This window comes from Stomoxys calcitrans, chromosome 2 (assembly GCF_963082655.1).
Source record: "Stomoxys calcitrans chromosome 2, idStoCalc2.1, whole genome shotgun sequence".
Classification (NCBI taxonomy): Eukaryota; Metazoa; Arthropoda; class Insecta; order Diptera; family Muscidae; genus Stomoxys; species Stomoxys calcitrans.
The window spans coordinates 78,081,288-78,102,754 of NC_081553.1; the positions used below are offsets into that span (position 1 = coordinate 78,081,288).

At 38.3% G+C, this 21,467-nt stretch overlaps 1 protein-coding gene across 1 annotated transcript in view; it reads left to right on the forward strand.

Moving 5' to 3' along the window:
* The window catches only part of LOC106090424 (protein turtle homolog A), a 436,959-nt gene that overhangs the window by 238,740 nt on the left and 176,752 nt on the right, over positions 1-21,467 (forward strand). The window contains exons 4-5 of the mRNA XM_059362200.1: positions 2,920-3,030; positions 14,743-14,946. Coding sequence (XP_059218183.1) covers positions 2,920-3,030; positions 14,743-14,946 — 315 coding nt within the window. The remainder of the gene's footprint in view (positions 1-2,919; positions 3,031-14,742; positions 14,947-21,467) is intronic.

The window sequence follows — 21,467 nt, forward strand, 5'->3', positions numbered from 1 at the left end:
CCATATACTTTGACAGAATTTTAATGTGAAATTCGTACTCTACCTTTCATTTGAGTCCCTTATTGTCCCGATTGGCACACTTTTATTTTTGGGATATCAAAAAATTATAAAGCCTATGTTTCCTTTCAGGCCAACCTACACAATCTGTGAAAATTTCTAGGCACCGTTTTTGAGAACAAACAATCAAACCGACAAACAAACAAGCGACACACATACAAAGACAAATTGATTTTTATATATAAGATAACAAGTGAAGACGTGCCAATTTCTGCCGGGCCAAATCTTTTATACCCTTGACCATGGATCGCATTTGCCAAGTCGTTGCCAGGTATCTCTTTATAGGCAAACATTGGATAAGAGTTACTATGCTATTGGAGCTATATCAGGTTATGAACCGATTTGAACCACACTTTGTTTAGATGTTGGAGACTAAAGAAGCCATTGTGCAATCTCCGCCAGATAAGAAGTGCGTGCTATAGGGGCTCGAAGTAAAATCGGGAGATCGAATTATATGGAAGCTATATCATGTTATGGACCGATTCTGAGCATATTTGGCACATACATTGAAGGTCGTAGGTGAAGTCGACCAAAGAATTGCACACTCTAGAAGTTCAAAAACTATAATCGGTTGGTCTTTTTATATTAGAGCTATCAGGTAATAAAAACAAAATATTTCATGCAAAATGTCCGCCCTTTAGAGGCTCAAGAAGTCCAGATCCAGGATCGGTTCATATTGGAGCTATATCAGGTTTTGAACCGATGGACCATGGATAGGCCACACTTAGCTTAGTTGTTGGAAGTCAAAAACAAAAGATTTTATGCAAAATTTCTGAACCACATCCAGTATCGGTTCATATTGGAGCTATATCAGGTTTTAAACCGATGGACCATGGATGGACCACACCTCGCATAGTTTTTGGAAGTCAAAACAAAAGACTTCATGCAAAATTTCTGCCAAATCGTATTATAATTGCGTACTTTAGCGCCTTAAGATGTCAAGATCCGAGATCGGTTTATATGGCAGCTATATCAAGTTTTGTTTTTTTGTTCCGTATAGTCCCAACAAGTTAAAGCGTGCTAAGTTCAGCTGGGCCAAATCTTGGTTACCCACCACCATATAATCCGCTAAAAATTTACCCTTGTTAACTTGTATTTGAATTCTTTTGGTCTCAAGAAGTCATATCGGGATATCGGAAGTATCGGAAATTTCGGCTTCTAAGGGCTGAAGAAGGCACATTTGGGAATCGGTTTATATGGGGGCTATATCTGTACATGCACCGATTCGGATCATGCTTGGCATGTATATTATATGTCATAACTCAAGTCTTTGTTCCAAATTTCAGCCACATCGGATAAAAACGAAGGCTTCTAAGGGCTCAAGAAGTCAAATCCGTTGATCGGTTTATATTGGGGCTATATCTGTTTATAGACCGATTAGGATCATTCTTGACATGGATATTGGAAGTCATAATTAAAGTTTTTGTTTCAAATTTTAGCCAAGTCGGATAAAAAATCCGACTTCTAGGGGCTCAAGAATTGAGAGATCGGTTTATCTGGAAGCTATATCTAAATGTGAACCGATATAGCCCATTTGCCATCCCCAACGACATACATTAATGAGAAATATGTGTGCAAAATTTCATGCGGCGAGTTTGACCACTATCGTGTATTCGACAGACGGACGGATTGGCTAGATCAACTCAGAATGTCGATACGATCTAGAATATATATACTTTATGGGGTCGCTGATCAATATTTCGAGGTATTACAAATGGAATGACTATATTAGTATACATCCATCCAACGGCTGATCCGATCCCCTTGAAATTTTCACAGATTGTGTAGGTTAGTCTGGAAGGAAACATACGCTATATAACTTTTCGATATCGGAAGAGGGATGCACCCTCCCTTAACCCCAAAAACACTACCCAAAATCAAAAGTGAACCGATTGCAAAAATATGGGTAACAAATGCAATGTATAGGAGAGTAGATGCATGAATGTCCAATCTGTCCAGCAGACATGTTGGACATTCATATCATGTGGTATCCCCAGAAACCCTCCGAATGGACATAAAAGCCTACTCTCAATGAAACTCAATGAACTCAAATGAAAGCTATTTGGGAGTAGGTTAGGAAAATTACATAAAAAAATTGGGGTTTAATTACCTAGGTTGTGCTTGACCTCCTTAAAACACCTCAAATAGGTCATTTGACCCATCATGACAATATGGGACTCCAATGGCAGGTATTCGAGAATAATAAACGAATCTGGTATCCAATATTTGGGGGTACACCCCAAAGCACCAGCTAAACTAAGCTATTTGGGAGCACAGAACGAATTTGATAGCCATTTTCAGGGCAATATTGCTGAGTGCAAGGCCCACCCCCAAACCGTACATATTTACCGATATGGCAAGTTTGGCACTTGGTAGTATTTGGTACTAGTGAAAGGTACTTGGAATAATAATATGCCCGGTAAAAGAAGATACATAGACTTCTATACGGATAATTCCAAACAAGAGGACCAGATTGGCTTTGAGGTGTATGGAGATTCACTTAAAAATAAAATTTCAAAAAAAAAAAACAATAAAATCTACGAAACACATTTACAATATCCAATTTCTGCCATTGTAACGTCAAAACTTGTATTCATTCCCTCCTTTGGTGTAGGGTATACTACAACAGTGCTTAACTGAACAGAAATATTCTGAATTAAATTTGAATATAAAGTAGGCGAATTAAAACAATGACTTTTGCACGCACAAACGACATTTAACAATGAAATCATGTCAATTAGTTAAACGAATTGATGTTAGCACTTTTCCATTTCACAACGGCTTAACTATTTTTCATGTAGATGATTAAATTCAAACCCCTCCATTTAACTGAGTGTGTTTCTTTTCTTCTTTTAATTCCAGTGCCACCCGAGAAGCCAGCGATTTACAAGCCCATACGTCATGAGAAAACCAGCAATGTGGAATCGTTCAATGAGGGAAATGACATAGTGCTGATATGTGAAGTGGCTGGCGGTAAGTAGACATATAAAGTGATAAGTGGTTTGTTATTTTATTTTTGGTTGGAATTGTTGGAAACGCTGAAGTTTGAAACTTTGGGGGCAAGGAAACTATTCCCAAAGTTTAATAAAGATTTAAAAAATTTTTACAAGATCTCATTTTTTAAAAATTTGACTTTATTTTTAAAAAATAAATTAAAAATATCAATTTTTTACCCTGTAAAGTGTATGCAATCTACTTATGTGTATACTAAAAATATGTTCTGGGTGTCGAAAATATCTAAGACGATCTAGTTTGTCCGTCTGTATATTCGTCCGTTTTACGGTTGCGTGTCTGTAATCCTGCTATCGAAAATATCTAAGACGATCCAGTTTGTCCGTCTGTATATTCGTCCGTTTTACGGTTGCGTGGCTGTAATCCTGTTGGTCTCTAAAAATAGAGATATTGAGCTGAAGCTTTGTACGGACTTCTTTTTTCCATAGGCAGTTACCATTCGAAGAAGGACTATAACAAACTATATTTTGGCATAGCCTATTAGACCAATCTTCTGATTGATGGTCCCAAAATGGCAAATCTATTACCCGATTTTGTGCCCTGCATATGGTGCAGGTAATATAATAATATAATATAATAATATAACTGCCATTTAGACTGATCTCCCGATTAACTGTTTTGAACCCATATAAGGCCCATTAATTACTCGATTTCGCTGATATTTACAAAACAGTGAATTATATTCGTCTCCTCGATGTTGCGCTATGGCGCAGACAGAGCAAACAGGTGGCAAAAATCAAAAATTTTCATGTAATAGATAGAAAGATTCAATCTTATGTAAAACATTCCAACGATTTCAAAAATCCTTTCCACAAAAATGTCAGATTTTTAGTTTGGGAGATACGGCCGTTCAAAACAAGTCACAATTTTTAGGTATTTTAGTCCGTTTTCAAGTGTTATATCTGGAAAACGACTTAAGGGATTGCCATTTTTTATTTTGTCTATGGAGATATATCTTATCTTCTTCTTCCTATATATAAAAATCATGAGAAAACGTATCTGATATCCAATTGTCGGACCAAGTGCTAAGGGGACCACCCCAAGCCCCAAAACACCCCTACATAGGACATATTTACCGACCATGGCAATATGGGAATCAAATGAAAGGTATTTGCGAGTAGAATACGAATCTGATATCCAAATGTGGGACCACGTTTCTGGGGGTCCACCCCTTACCCAAAACACCCCCCAAACTGGACTTATTTACTGACCATAGGAATATGGGGCTTAAATAAAAGATATTTGAATGTAGAATTCGAATCTTATATCCAAATATGGGACCAAGTGTTTGGGGGGCCGCCTCTCACTAAAAACATCTCCAAAAAGGGACAAAATTACGACCATTGCAATATGGGGCTCAAATGAAAGGTATTTGGGAGTAAAGCACGAATTTGATATCAATATTCGGGAAAAGTGTCTGTGGGGCCACCCCACCCCCACACCACCACCCAAATAGTAAGTATTTGCTGACTATTGCAATATGAGGCTCAAATAAGAGGGTTTTTAAAGTGGAACACGAATCAGATATATATTTTCAAGGCCAACTCACTGAGTGGCCGCCGATCCCCCAAAACACCCCCAAGCCGGTAATGTTTGCCGACTACGAAAATATGGGGCTCAAATAAATCTATGTGGGAGACCACGTATCTGATATCAACATTAGGAGCCAACTGTCTAGGGGACGTCCCACCATCATAACAGCCCCCAAATACGACGTATTTTCTCACCAAATATTCATAGTTTTTAGGGTCAATACCCCAAACCGGACATATTTGCTGACTTTTGCAATAAGGTGTTTAAATGAGATTAGAAAACGAATTTGATAACCAATTTTGAGGGCAATGGCAATATGGGGTTCAAATAAATGATATATGACAATAGAGTACGTTGGTGATATATTTTCAGGGCTTTGTGTTTGGGGGGACCACCTCAATCACCAAAATACCCCTAAATCGGGCATATTTACCGACCATGTCGATGTGGAGCTTAAATGAAAGGTATTGGGGGGTAGAGCAAGCAAGAATTGATACCCATTTTCGGGACCAATTTTCTGGAGTCTTCCCCTTTCCAAAAATTACTCATAAACAGCAATTCTTTAGTGATCATCGCAATATGGGGCTCAAATAAAAGTAAAGGGTGATTTTTTTGAGGTTAGGATTTTCATGCATTAGTATTTGACAGATCACGTGGGATTTCAGACATGGTGTCAAAGAGAAATATGCTCAGTATGCTTTGACATTTCATCATGAATAGACTTACTAACGAGCAACGCTTGCAAATCATTGAATTTTATTACCAAAATCAGTGTTCGGTTCGAAATGTGTTCAAATTTTGACAAATTTTGTTCAGCGATGAGGCTCATTTCTGGTTGAATGGCTACGTAAATAAGCAAAATTGCCGCATTTGGAGTGAAGAGCAACCAGAAGCCGTTCAATAACTGCCCATGCATCCCGAAAAATGCACTGTTTGGTGTGGTTTGTACGCTGGTGGAATCATTGGACCGTATTTTTTCAAAGATGCTGTTGGACGCAACGTTACGGTGAATGAACACATTTCGAACCGAACACTGATTTTGGTAATAAAATTCAATGATTTGCAAGCGTTGCTCGTTAGTAAGTCTATTCATGATGAAATGTCAAAGCATACTGAGCATCTTTCTCTTTGACACCATGTCTGAAATCCCACGTGATCTGTCAAATACTAATGCATGAAAATCCTAACTTCAAAAAAATCACCCTTTATAACTGCCATATAAACCAATCTGGGATCTTGACTTCTTGAGCCTCTAGAGGGCGCAATTCTCTTCCGATTTGGCAGAAACTTTGTACAATGGTTTCTCCCATGACTTTTAACATACGTATCTAATATGGTCAGAATCGATCTATAGCTTGATGCAGCTCCCATATAAACCCATCTCCCGATTTTGCTTCTTGAGCCCCTACAAGGCGCAGTTCTTATCCAAATGGACTGAAATATTACACAATGACTTCTACAATATTCAGCATTCAATTAATTTATGGTCCAAATCGGACTATTATTTGATATAGCTCCAATAGCATAACAGTTCTTTTTCACTATTCTTTGTTTGCCCAAAAAGAGATACCGCGCAAAGAACCCGCAAATACGACTCATGGTGGAGGGTATATAAGATTCGGTCCGGCCGAACTTAGCACGCTCTTTGTTGTTATCTTTTTGACTTTCTCTGGAAACTAAAAACCAACCCTTTTGCAATATGTCAAGCTTTTTCCATTACATTTATGTTCCTTCTTCTTTTTGCTCCTCGTTTCGAGTCCATAATTTATTGATTTAAATATATCAAAACAACATTTTTCTTTCCCACACAAATAACATGAGCCAAATGGTTTTTGCTGTATTTCTGTATGCACAAATATGTGTTTGGAGTGCATAAAATTGATTAGAATTGCAAATGTTAGTTTGTGGCTTATAAATGGCGCATTCTTTTCGTTTTTAAATAACCATTTTTGGATTTAATTTACCAGAAATATGACCACATAACAATGGCCACCAGCCCAGCCAGTGAGTGGGCGAGTAGAGAGTGTTCGCTGGTTTGGATGAGGTGCATTTTCACACCATTCGCCAAGTCAGTGCTGGGAAAAAATTAATTAAAATCGCAGTTAAAGTGCTGCCAAAAATACAAGACACGTTTATCATTTTTCCACATGTTTTAGTTGTCTCTATCTAAACGCGCCAATAAAACAACATGAAATAATTTATTGTTGTTTATAATTGAAGCTTGAAAAAACACAAACAAAAAAAAAAAACAAAAAAAAAATCACAAAACTAACAAAATGCAATTTCAAAAATGGCTTTTAGCATGCTCTAAATAAAGTGAGAGAGGGCATGTTACATTTAATTTCAATTAAATTTTAGTTTATAAGGGAAATCTGTAGCTTGTAAACTTGTAGAGAAAAAAATGAAAATTTGGAAAAAAGAAAAAAATACTAATAATTATTACAATAGACCACAATGTTTTCCACATGGCCCGTTTCTAATGAAACTAAACAAATTTGATTGTGGCTATATGTTTTTTGATATTGGAAAATATGCGAAAAAAAATTGGAAAATTGGAAAATGAAAGCATTTTTGTTTTTGGCATACATCATAAATAAGCCATTTTTACAAAAGACTTAATTAAATGTAGCCAATGTTGTTGAAAATAAATCATTTGTATAGTACGAGTAAAACCACGTGACCATAAAGGAACATAAATTGAAATCGCATTCTAGTAAAATTTATTGTCCTTAAGAGTATTTTAAAATAATTTAAAATATTTTTGTAAACCACACTGGCACCAACTACACTACACAACGGGTAAACATAATAGGGAGTAAAGTATTCTATCTAGGAATAGTTTGCATTAATTCAATAACGACGAATGGGTAGAAAAATATACAAGAATAGAGCTGTCTTAGAAAATGTCTAGCTTAAGTTAGGAAAGAGGTATCCTAATAAATTGGTGTAAAATGAACGAATGAAACTAGTTAAAACAAGTTATGATCCTATTTGGACCATAACTAATTTGATTGTTCGAGACCATAGTAGAAGTCATTGTGTAAAATGTCAGCCAATTCGAATAAGAATTGCACCCTTAAAGAGCTCAAGAACATAGAGAGATCGGTTTATATGGGAGATGCAACGGCTTAAAGAAAATATTTAACACGTATGTTGAAGGCCCTAGGAGAAGCCTTTGTACAAAATTTAAGCCAAATCGGATAATAAATACGCCCTCTGGAGGCTCAAGAAGTCAAGATCTCGGATTGGTTTATATGGCAGCTATATCAGGTTATCTACCGATTTGCACCATACTAAACACAGTTGTTGGAAGTCATAATAAAACATCTCATGCAAAATTTCAGCAAAATCGGATTAGAATTGCGTCCTCTAGCGGCTCAAGAAGTCAAGATCCAAGATCGGTTTATGTGGCAGCTATACCAGGTTATGAACCGATTTGAATCATACATAGCTCAGTTGTTGGAAGTGACAGCAAAACACCTCATGCGGAATTACAGCCAAATCAGTTAAGAATTGCGCCCACTAGAGGCTCAAGAAGTCAAGACCCAAGATCGGTTTATATGGCAGCTATATCAGGTTATGAACCGATTTGAATCATACTTAGCACAGTTGTTGGAAGTGATACCAAAACACCACTTGCAATATTGCATTTAAATCGAATGAAAATTTCGCCCTCTAGAGGCTCAAAAAGTCAAGATTCAAGATCGGTTTATATGGCTGGTGTATCAGGTTTTGGACCGATTTAGACCATACTTAGAACAGTTGTTGGAAGTCATACTAAAACACGCCGTGCAAAATTTCAGCCAAATCGGATAGAAATTGTGCCTTCTAAACGCTCAAGAAGTCAAGACCCCAAATAGTTTTATATGACAGCTATATCCGGTTATGAACCAATTTCAACCATACTCAGAACAGTTGTTGAAAGTTATAATAAAACACCTCATGCAAAATTTCGGCGAAATCGGATAAGAATTGTGCCCTCTAATGGCTCAAGAAGTCAAGACCCAAGATTGGTTTATATGGCAACTATATCAAAACATGGACCGATAAAGCCCATTCTCAATCCCAACCGTCCTATACTAATAAGAAGTATTTGGGCAAGATTTCAAGCGGCTAGCTTTAATCCTTCGAAAGTTTGCATGCAAAATTTTAGCGAAATCGGATAAGAATTGTGCCCTCTAGTTGCTCAATAAGTCAAGACCCAAGATCGGTTTATAAGGCAGCTATACCAAAAGATGGACCGATATAGCCCATTACAAAATTTCAAGCGGCTAGCTTTACTCCTTCGAAAGTTGTTTGCTTTCGACAGACGGACGGACTTACAGACGGACAGACATGGATAAGTATCCATGTCATGAAATGTCATGAAGATCAAGAATATGTGTATACTTTATGGGGTCTAAGACGAATATTTTGAGGAGTTACAAACAGAATGACGAAATTAGTATACCCCCATCCTATGGTGGAGGGTATAACAATTTTTCCGTTATATAAAGTCCTGTTTTGGAGGTGAATTAGCTTGTTTTATATCAATAAAACATCCAAACAAAAAACTATCTGGAAATTCCTAGCAGTGAGATTTCTGAAAATCGTTTTAGTGTCTTGTTGCATTTGGTGGTTTCTATATTAAACTAATAATATCTTGGCGGTCTCTCAGACAGACTTCTAGATGGGAATGAACGTGGTGGACAAAGGACTGCGGATAAAGTTACCTACCCTGCCGGAGTGGCAGTTAGGGCGGGTAAGGTTTTCAGGCATTAACATATTTACAAATGGATCGAAGATGGAAAATGGAATGGAAGTGTGTGGGGTGTGTGTCTCCTTGCGCATGAGGGATGATTGCAACATCTTTCAAGTAGAAGTGAATGCGATGGCTGTAGCAGCGGAACTTGTGTTGTCCATGAATATCGAGCGATCAGTAATTCATATCTTCAGCGACAGTCAAGCAACAATCCGAGGTCCTGGGTTGCTGTCGGGAGTTACTGATGCGTCTACAGGAATGCCATGCATTGACCCTGTGCTGGATGCCGGAGCACAACGACATAGAGGGAAATGAGAAGCCGATGTACTCGCTAAGTTTAAAGTGAATCTCCCCCTTGTATTGGTTATGGATGTGTATCCTCCTCTCTCGCAAATATTTTATGATCTTAAAGAGCTCGACAAAGAAACTTGGTTGAATCGGCGGAATGCAAACGTAGGTTGTAAGCAAACAAAGCTGATGTGGGACGTACGTTCGAAGCAGAATATAGACGCTCTATTGTCAATGGAGAATATTCATTTAAGTGCTGTCATTGGGATCATAACTGGACACAATAAGCTTAGTAAACATTTGTCTGGCATAGACGTTAGAAATTATGATATAGACCCAATCGTGGGTAGTTTTCATTTCCCAGGGCAATGCCCTGTATTATCCCAAAGTAGAAATAGGATACTTGGATCTTTTTTATTCAGGCACTAGATGAACTCAGAGGCGTTAACCCAGTTAAATACTAGGCCTTTATCGAAGCGGCAAAGTGGTACGAGAAAGTGCGTTGAAACCTGTCTTTCAGGCAGGTATAACTGCTGAGAGAAGAGGAATAGTTCATGAGGAATCACAATAGGTCACAAGATGGCCTACGCGGATGCTTAGATAAAAATCTTGGCGTCATCCTTTTGCGCATGAGGGATGATTGCAGCATCATTCAAGCAGAGGTGTATGCGATGGCGGTAGCAACGGAACTTGTGTTGTAAATAATATCTGTGTGAGATCCATGGTCCTGGGATGCTGTCGGGAGTTACTGATGTGTCTTTAGCATTGCCATGCATTGACCCTATGCTGGGTGCCGGGACACAAGGACATAGAGCGAAATGAGAAGCCGATGTACTCACTAAGTCTGGAGTGAATCTCCCCCTTGTGTTGGTTATGGATGTGTATCCTCCCCTCTCGCAAATATTTTATGGTCTCAAAGAGCGCGACAAAGAAACTTGATTGAATCGCTGGAATGCAAGCGTAGGTTGTAAGCAAACAAAGCTGATGTGGGACGAACGTTCGAAGCTGAACATAGACACTCTATTATCTATCGAGAAGATGCATGCAAGTGCGGTCATTTGGATCATAACTGGACTCAATATGCTTAGTAAACATTTGTCTCGCATAGACATTAGAATCTATGATATAGACGCTATAGAGGATAGTTTTCATTTTCTATGTCAATACCCTGCACTTCCACAAAGTAGAAATAGGATACTTGGTATTTTTTCCATTCAGGCACTAGATGAACTCACAGGCATTTGCCACCTTCCTCAAGGCGGCAAAATAGTTCGAGAAAGTGTGTTGAAGCCTGTCTTCCAGGCAGGTCGAACTACTGAGAGAAGAGGGATAGTTCATGAGGAATCACAACGGGTTACAAGATGGCTTACGCGGATGCTAAGATAAAAATCTTAGCGTCATCCTCTTCCAACCTATACTATATTAAACTAGTAAAATCGTGGTGAGTTCGGCCGAAAAGATTCTTATATACCCTCCACCATGGATCGCAGTTGTCGAGTTCTCTACTCGTTATCTCTTTTTGGGCAAACAAATAATAATGGATCAGAATTGCTATGCTCTTGGAGCTATATCAAGTTATGGTCCGATTCGGACAATAATTGAATTGATTATTTGGGACCATAGTGGAAGTCATTGTGTAAAATTTCAGCTAATTGCGAATTGCGCCCTAGGGACTCAAAAAGTAAAATCGGGAGATCGGTTTATATGGGAGATGTAACAAGCCATAGACCGATTCATATTTGACATGGGAGAAGCCGATGTACAAAATACAGCCAGATGGGATAAGAATTGCGCCCTCTAGAGGCTTTAGAAATGCAATCGGGAGATCGGTTTATATGGGAGCTTCCAAGCAGGTCTAACTGCTGAGAGATGAAGAATAGTTCATAATAAATCACAATGGGTTACAAGATGGCCTACGCGGATGCTTAGTAAAATTTTTAGGCGTCCTCCTCTTCCAACCTAACCTATATTAAACTAGCAAAATCGTGCAGAATTCGGCTGGGCCGAATCTTATATAACCTCCTGCATGGGCACTACGATATATAAGAGATAATTTATACAAGGGTTCACAGTATTTGTCTGAAAATATTTTTTATTGAGTCAAATGCCAAAAAATGTCTGGAATAATCTAAATTGAACAGTTTATTCACAATTTCTTTATACATCCATTTTTTGCCTAGACTATAGCTATGAGCCGGTCAAAAAACGAGTACGTCTATGGTCTACCGACCGAAATATTTACGTGCTAAGGGCTCCAAAACAGCTTCCAAAATATTTTCCCCATAACAAGTGGGAATTTTCTCCCATTTGAGAAAGATAATTTTGGGGAAGGACGACCCGCCTGGAAATAGATTCCAAATTTGTCATAAGTTTTGTATTCTTCTCTTAAGTACCTTTCGTTTAAATCCCATATTGTTCCGAACGGCCTAAATGTCCGTTTGGGGTGGGTGGGGTTGGGCGGCCCCCGCGTTTCTTGACCCCAAATTTTTATATAATATTGTATTCTACTTCCAACTACATTTCATTTGATACCTATTTCTCCTCTTTCGGAAAACATGCCAATTTTGGATCGTTTTTGGGGGTGGGTCGGGCCCCACAACACGTTAAAATTCCATATTGTTCCGAACGGCCTACCTGTCCGTTTGGGGTGGGTGGGGTGTGGCGGCCCCCGCGTTACTTGACCCCAAATTTTTATATAATTTTGTATTATACTTCCAACAACATTTCATTTGATAATTATTTCGCCTCTATCGGAAAACATGCAAATTTTGGATGGTTTTTGGGGGTGGGTCGGGCCCCACAACACGTATGGTTGAATTGTTATATCAAGTTCGTACTCTACTTTTACCTTTAATTTGATACCCATATTGTCCCAATCAGTAAGCATATCCGTTTAGGTGGGTTTTGCGGAGCCCGTCTCCCACTGTTATATGACCCCAAAGTTTTATACCAATTTTGTGTGTGTTTGGGTTATCATAAGGTGGCATACAAGATGCACTTAAATCAAAGAACACATCTCCAGGATCTGGCGTTTTTGAAAATAGTGGTTAATGGGGGGGTCGACCCCCCTCGCGGATATTACAAAATTAAGTACTCATTTTCGCCGGATGGGCTAAACTCTACCATCTGTGAAACAAAGCGCAACACTTTCATATGTGTACCCTCCATCGAAGAATGGGGGCATTTCATTTTGTCATTCCGTTTGCAACAAATCGAAATATCCATTTCCGACCCTATAAAGTATATATATATTCTTGATCGTTGTAAAAATCTAAGGCGATCTGGCCATGTCCGTCTGTCTGTCTGTTGAAATCACGCTACAGTTTTTAAAAATAAAGATATTAAACTGAAACTTTGCACAGATTCCATTTTTTTTTTGTCCATAGGTAAAGACACAGAAAAAGAGTATCGGGAAAAAAGATACTCTTCATCCGCATGAAGAAGAAAGAAAAAGAAAGATGTGAGGGAGTCGAAATGATAAGGAATCAAGAGAAAAATGTCGGGAGATTCTACCAAAGGATTAAACATCAGGCCGATGGCTTTGCTACAGGCAAATCCTACTGCAGAGACAAAGAATAGAAATCTGGGGGCAGTTATTGATAGTGTGCTTAAGATACTGAAGAATGGTTATATTGTAATCTCATTGTATAGGCTTATCTAGCTTTAGATTGCGCAACTTGCTAATAAATTAAATGAGAATAACGCAGAACCAAATTTTGATGACGGCATAGAATGTATACCGCCTGCTCAGAATGATTTTAGCATAGCAGTAACCCGGCTGAAGAACAACACGGCAGCAGAAGCCGATGAGTCACTACCAGAACTCATTGAGATCGAACGCCACACGTGGTTTAGGCTTATGTATCAGTTCGTTTTCAAGATCTAGCCGTGCTAACTACTGTGGGATGTGTCTCATTCCCATCGCATACAAAATACTTTCCAAGCGTATTGTGTATGAGTCTATATTTAAAGTCAACTTGCGCATTAAATCTGATTCCGTGATATACCATATATCCTTTTCCTCTTATACATTAATAGAACAACCATTTTCAACCAAAATGTAACTACTCCTCAAATTCTTACATTCCTACTGCAGTGATGCATTGCACAATTAGTTTCAACGTCAGTGCTGGACAACTACAATTGTCGGTAACTTCATTTGGCAAATAACTAACAATGAGAGTTCATATACCTCCATACGTATGTTTTTCGACATCAGGCATGATCGAATGAACGAATATAGGAACTAACGAATAAATGAACTGGTTGCAGTTAACAAACCTAGATGAACTGGAAACAAACAGTTGTCAGTTGTCCTGTTGTACATTGTACTACAGCTCGAAATGTTGTTGTTTTTTTGTTCAGCTTCTTCGAATGCAGGTTTCCTTGTAATGTGTGTGTGTGTATGTGGGTATTGTTGTTGTAACATAGAAAATGATAGAACAACTATGGTAAATGATGTCCATTTCAACCATTTGAAATGGACAATCTTTCGTTATTTGCTTTAGACCATGACATACTTCTATGAGATTTTTGTACCACCCCAACCATCTTCACTGCGGCCCATCTCAATTGAGGAAAAAATGATAGCAATAGAATAAAGGATTTCTTTTGTTTATTGCAATTTTGTTGCCTTCTTCTCTCACTGTTTCTTGTTTCTTGTATGGTTAACTTGTCCTAAACAAAGCTGCCAGATTTGAGGAAATTCCAGCATTTTGAGTTAAACTTTAAAACTAGAATCTGAAGTAGGAATCAGGTGTTTAAATGTAGTACAGCAAAAGGCACTTTTTTCTTCCAAACTTTAAAAAATTCTAACATATACATCTGGCAACCCTACTCCATTGTTATTTTAATTTAGACAGAGTAGACAGTCAAAAGTACAACGAATTGTATACGAGATAGAACTGTTTCTTTCATTTTTAGTTTTTTCTACACTTTTTTTTCCGTCTAAGCATTTTTGCTACTTGTTCATGCTCAATTTTTTATCATTGTCTAAAGAGTTTTTTTGTGTCTTGTCCTTTTTGCTGTTTTGAGAAAAAAAGGCATCAAAAATATTGTATCGTTATATGATGTTTGATTTTCTTGTTTTTGTTTTTTTGTATCTTCCACAGGACGTCCCTTGCCCAATGTAACATGGTATTTGGATAATACGGTGATTGATGAATCGTTCGAGCATCGTCCGGACGGTAAGACTGTTAACCACTTGTCATATCCAAATGTCGGACGACAACATTTGAATGCGAGATTAGTTTGTGTGGCTAGCAATACGAATTTAACTCCGCCAAACAACAAAGTGGTCATTCTGGATGTCAACTGTAAGTATCGATTTTGTGGTATTTATGTTTTATGTGTGAACAATATAAGTGGGCCCAAAGCACAGGAGTGGGAGAATAGAGAAGGGAAAGGTTTATCAGGGCAAAAGTATGAAATATAGTGATTTTACACTGAGAGAAATGTGGGAATTTTAAAATTGTAAGCAACAATTTCTTATGGAAAGTCTAGACTTAGTAAATATCCTTGCTCGGAGCTTGTTCATCAAATATAAGAGTTTGGAAAATATTCACAAATAAAATGCCAATAGAAGTAATTTCGCAAATCAAAATATCACTATTTATACCCACCACCTCAAGATAGGGGGTGTAGTCATTTAGTCATTCCGTTTGCAACACATCGAAATATCAATGTTCGACCCTACAAAGTATATAAAGGGTGATTTTTTTGAGGTTAGGATTTTCATGCATTAGTATTTGACAGATCACGTGGGATTTCAGACATGGTGTCAAAGAGAAAGATGCTCAGTATGTTTTGACATTTCATCATGAATAGACTTACTTACTTTATTACCAAAATCAGTGTTCGGTTCGAAATGTGTTCATTCACCGTAACATTGCGTCCAACAGCATCTTTGAAAAAATACGGTCCAATGATTCCACCAGCGTACAAACCACACCAAACAGTGCATTTTTCGGGATGCATGGGCAGTTCTTGAACGGCTTCTGGTTGCTCTTCACTCCAAATGCGGCAATTTTGCTTATTTACGTAGCCATTCAACCAGAAATGAGCCTCATCGCTGAACAAAATTTGTCAAAATTTGAACACATTTCGAACCGAACACTGATTTTGGTAATAAAATTCAATGATTTGCAAGCGTTGCTCGTTAGTAAGTCTATTCATGATAAAATGTCAAAGCATACTGAGCATCTTTCTCTTTGACACCATGTCTGAAATCCCACGTGATCTGTCAAATACTAATGCATGAAAATCCTAACCTCAAAAAAATCACCCTATATATTTCGGATCGTTGTAAAATTCTAAGACGATTTAAGGATGTCCGTGTGTTTGCCCGTCTTTTGTAATCACTCTGCAGCCTTCAAATAATGAGAAATTGAACTGAAATATGGCACAGATACGTCTTTTTGACACTGGTTAAGTTTTTGATCGGGCCAAATCGGACCAAATTTGGATATAGCTGCTATATAGACCGATCTGCCGATAAAGGGTCTAATGCTCATAAATCCTTTATTTTTTATCCGATTTCACTGAAATTTAAAACAATGACTAACTTAAGGCTTCCCGAAATCTGACCTAAATATGGTTCAAATCGGACTTTATTTAGACCAATCTGCCGATAAAGGGTCTGAAGCCCATAGAAGCTTTATTTATTACCCGATTTCGCTGAAATTCGAAACTGTGAGTAGTTTTACGCCTCCCAACATAGGACCCAAATATAGTTTTACACTGAGAGAAATGTATGCGGACTATATATAGATACAGCTGTCATATAGACCGATTTGCCAATAAAGGGTCGGAAGCCCATAAAAGGTCCATTTATTACCCGATTTCGCTGAAATTTGAAACAGTAAATTATTTTAAGCCTACCGACATCTGATCTAAATATGGTTGATATCGGACTATAATTGGATTTAGATGCCGTATAGACCGATCTCCCGATAATGGGTCTAAAGCCCATAAAAGCTTTACGCTTCCCAACATCCGACTCAAATATGGTTCAGATCGGACTGTATTAAGATATAGCTGTCATATAGACCGATATGACGGTTAAGGGTCTGAAACCCATAGAAGCTTTATTTTTTAACCGATTTCGCTGAAATTTGAAACTGTGAGTAGTTTTACGCCTCCCAACATAGGACCCAAATATAGTTTTACACTGAGAGAAATGTAAGAGGACTATATTTACATATAGCTGTCATATAGACCAATTTGCCAGTAAAGGGTCTGAAGACCATAAAATCTCAATTTATTACCCGATTTCGCTGAAGTGGGTTATTTTATGCCTCCCGACATTTGACCTGAATATGGATCAAATCGGACTATATTTAGTTATAGCTGCCATATAGGCCGATCTACCGATAAAGGGGCTGAAGCCCATAGAATCTTTATTTTTAACCAATTTCGCTGAAATTTGAAACAGTGAGTAGTTTCAGGCTTTCCAACATCCGACCCAAATGTAGTTCAGATTGGACTATATTTAGATATAGCTTCCATATAGACCGATTTGCCGATAAAGGGTCTAAAGCTCATAAGAGCTTTATTTATTACCCGATTTCAATGAAATTTAAAACAGTGAGTAGTTTTAGGTTTCCCTACATCTGTCCCAAATATGGTTTAGACATAGCTGCCATACTGACCGATTTCCCGATAAAAGGTCTGAAGCCCCTAAAAGTTTTATTTTCTAACCGATTTGATTTAAAACAGTAGGTAGTTTAATGTTTCCCAACATCCGACTCAAATATGGTTCAGATTAGACTATATTTAGATATAGCTGTCATATAGACCGATATGCCGGTTAAGGGTCTGAAGCTCATAAAAGCTTTATTTATATCACGATTTGGTTGAAATTTGAAATACAAAATTCAACAGTGAGTTACATTTATTAGACCACTCAATGTCCGTGCCGAATTGGGATGCATAAGTTATCCAATTTTCACCGGATTATGACGAAAGGGGGTTTACATATATACCCGAGGTGGTGGGTATCCAAAGTTCGGCCCGGCCGAACTTAATGCCTCTTTACTTGTTTTTATATCCACCACCATAGTATGGGTGTACACTAATATAGTCATTTCGTTTGTAGTACCTCGAAATACTGATCTAAGACCCCATTCTGAGTCGATCTAGCCATGTCCGTCTGTCTGTCACTCTGTCTATCGAAATCACGCTATGGTCGAAAGCGTTATGCGAGCCGCTTGAAATTTTACACAGATACTTACTATTGATGTGGGTCGTCAGGGATTACAAATGGGTCATATCGGTCCAGATTTAGATAAAGCTCCCATACCGATTTCCCGATTTGACTTCTTGAGCCCCTGGAAGCCGCAATTTTTGTCCGATTTGGCTAAATATTTGCCGATGATGTTCTGTTATGACTTCCAACTACTGTGCCAAGTAAGGCGCAAATCAGGTTTTAACCTGATACAGATCCCATATAAACTGAACTTCAGATTTGACTTTTTGAGCCCCTGGAAGCAGCAATTTTTGTCCGATGTAGCTAAAAAACAACTGTGCCAAGTACAGTCCAAATCGGTCTATAACATAATATAGCTCCCATATAAACCGATCTCACGATTTGACTTCTTGAGCCCTTACGTGCCGCAATTATCATCCGACTTAGCTAAAATTTTGCACAAAGTGTTTTGTTATGACTTTCACTAACTGTGCCAAGTACGGTGGAAATCGGTCTATAACCGGATATAGCTCCCACATAAACTGATCTCACAATTTGACTTCTTGAGTCCTTACAGGTCGCAGTTTTTGTTCGATTTGGCTCAAATTTTGCATGCAGTGTTCTGTTATGACTTTCATCAACTTTACTTTGTTCAATTCAAAACGGTCTAAAACCTGGTATAACTCCCATATGAACCGATCTGCCGATTTGACTTCTTGAGTCCTTATAAGCCGCAAATGTTTTCCGATTTGGCTGAAATATTGCATTCGGTGTTCTGTTACGACTTCCAACAACTGTGTCAAGTACGGTCAAAATGAGTCTATAACCTCATATAGCTTTCTCGATTATAAATTTGCGGTTCCTAGAATCTGTAATTTGTGCAGGTTTGACAGAAGTTTGGTATGTAGAGTAAAATTATGCCCTTCAACTAAATTTTTAGCAGAATCCATGGTGGTGGGTTCCCAAGATTCGGCCCATCTAAACTTATCTCACTTTTACTTGTTTTATATTAAACTAGCCGAACCGGTCCCGCTCCGCAGCACCTTTTTTAACGCTCTTATACTTTTTATTTGAGCCCTATATTGAAATGAATGATATATAAGACCTGTTGTGGTGGAGTTTTAAAATGGGGACATTTCGTCCCGAATGTGGGTATTTAATTGGTTTCATTGAAGTGCAAAGGTAATCAAGTCCGCCAATGATGCCAAATGCCTGAATTCAAATCCTGGCGACGACATTGGAAACATTAAATTGGTGGTTATCCCCTACTTATGTTGGCGACATTTGTGAGGTATTATGCCATGCATAAAATTCATCCTGAAAGGAGGTCTTTTATCATTGAGGTTAAACTTGAATCGGACAGGACTCATTGATATGTGAGAAGTTGGCCCCTGTTCTTTAATGAAATGTTTATGGGCCTTAATTTTTGCCCTACTCCTTTCATTGGACTCCTATATTGTAGTGGGCAGAAAATATTTCCGGTTTAGGGTGTATTATGGGAGTGAAGTGTCTACACAGACACTTGGCCCTTAAAGTAAATAAAAACTTCGTGCTATACTCTCAAATACTTTCTATATGAGCCCCATATTACCACAGTCGGTTAAAAAGTGAAGTCTCATTTCTGCCCTATATTGTCATGATTGGTCTATATGTCCATTTGACGTGAAGTGCTTTTTGGAGGTGGGATGGTACATCAGACATTCTCCCAAATATGGATGTCAAATTCATGCTTTACTCCCAAATACCTTTCAATTTAGCCAAAAATTGCCATGGCTTATAAATATGTTCGCATTGGAGTACGTTTTGGGGCTGGGTCTGGCACTCCGCCACTTTGGAAAAAACTTCACTCATTACTCCCAAAAACCTTTCATTTGAGTCCAATATAGCCATGATCGGCTAATATGCCCATTTGTGGGTTTTTGGGTGTGGGGACAACTCCCATTACATGGACTTAATTTTTGCCATATTCGTAATCTACTTCGTAATAGTCCCATATGGGACATGAAACTTGAACGTCCAATATGTCTGTTTGGGAGAGTTTTTGATTTCGGGCGGCCCGCTGGATACATAGACTCCATTTTTATACCCACCACCGAAGGATGGGGTATATTCATTTTTATATCCACCACCGAAGGATGGGGGTATATTCATTTTGGCATTCCGTTTGCAACACATCGAAATATCCATTTCCGACCCTATAAAGTATATATATTCTTGATCAGCGTAAAAATCTAAGACGATATAGATATGTCCGTCCGTCTGTCTGTTGAAATCACGCTACAGTCTTTAAAAATGGAGATATTGAACTAAAACTTTGCACAGATTTTTTTTTGTCCATAAGCATTAAGTTCGAAGATGGGCTATATCGGACTATATCTTGATATAGCCCCCATATAGACCGATCCGCCGATTTAGGGTCTTAGGCCCATAAAAGCCACATTTATTATCCGATTCTGCTGAAATTTGGGACAGTGAGTTGTGTTAGGACCATAGACATCCTTCGCCAATTTGGCCCAGATCGGTTCAGATTTGGATATAGCTGCCATATAGACCGATATCTAGGTTTTAGGTTTTGGGGCCATAAAAGACGCATTTATTGTCCGATGTCGCTGAAATTTGAGACAGTGAGTTGTGTTAGGCTCTTCGACTTCCTTTTTCAATTTTGCTCAGATCGGTTCAGATTTGGATATAGCTGCCATATAGACTGATTTCTTGATTTAAGGTTTCGTGCCCATAAAATGCTCATTTATTGTCCGATGTCGCCGAAATTTGAGACAGTGAGTTAGATTAAGCCCCTTAACACACTTCTGTAATATCGCACAGATCGGTTCAGATTTGGATATAGCTGTCATATAGACCGATCCTCCGATTTAGGGTCTTACGCCTACAAAAGCCACATTTATTATCCGATTTTGCTGAAATTCGGGACAATGAATTGTGTTAAGACCATCGACATCCTTCGCCAATTTGGCCCAGATCAGTCCAGATTTGGATATAGCTGCCATATAGACCGATATCTAGGTTTTAGGTTTTGGGGCCATAGAAGACGCATTTATTGTCCGATTGTCCTGAGATTTGAGACAGTGACTTATGATAGCCTTTCGACATCCGTGTCGAATATGGTTCATAACGGTTTATTTTTACATAAAACTACTGTACTTATTAGTATTTGGTCCAAATCGGAACATATTTTTATATAACTGATATGGGGCATAAGGTATGAAAGTTTCACCGAATTTTGATGAAAGGTGGTTTACATATATACCCGAGGTGGTGGGTATCCAAAGTTCGGCCTGGCCGAACTTAGCGCCTTTTTACTTGTTAATAATATACTCGTATTCTACTCTCCAATACCTCTCATCTGATACTCATTTTGTTCATTTTTTTTTTTGGGTGGTGTTTTTGGGTAAGGGGAAGGGTGCGCCCCCCTTTCGATATCAAAAAATTACAAAGCTTATATTTCCTACCAGACCAACCTACACAATCCGTGAAAACTTAGAGAAAAACGATTCGGCATTATTTAGGTCTATACGGAACAAATGAGCCCCATATAGTCGTGATTAGCTTATATGACCATTTGGGGCGTTTTTGGGGGATGAGGTAACCCCCTATACTTCGAACAGATTTTGTTCCCCAGATTCATAATCTACT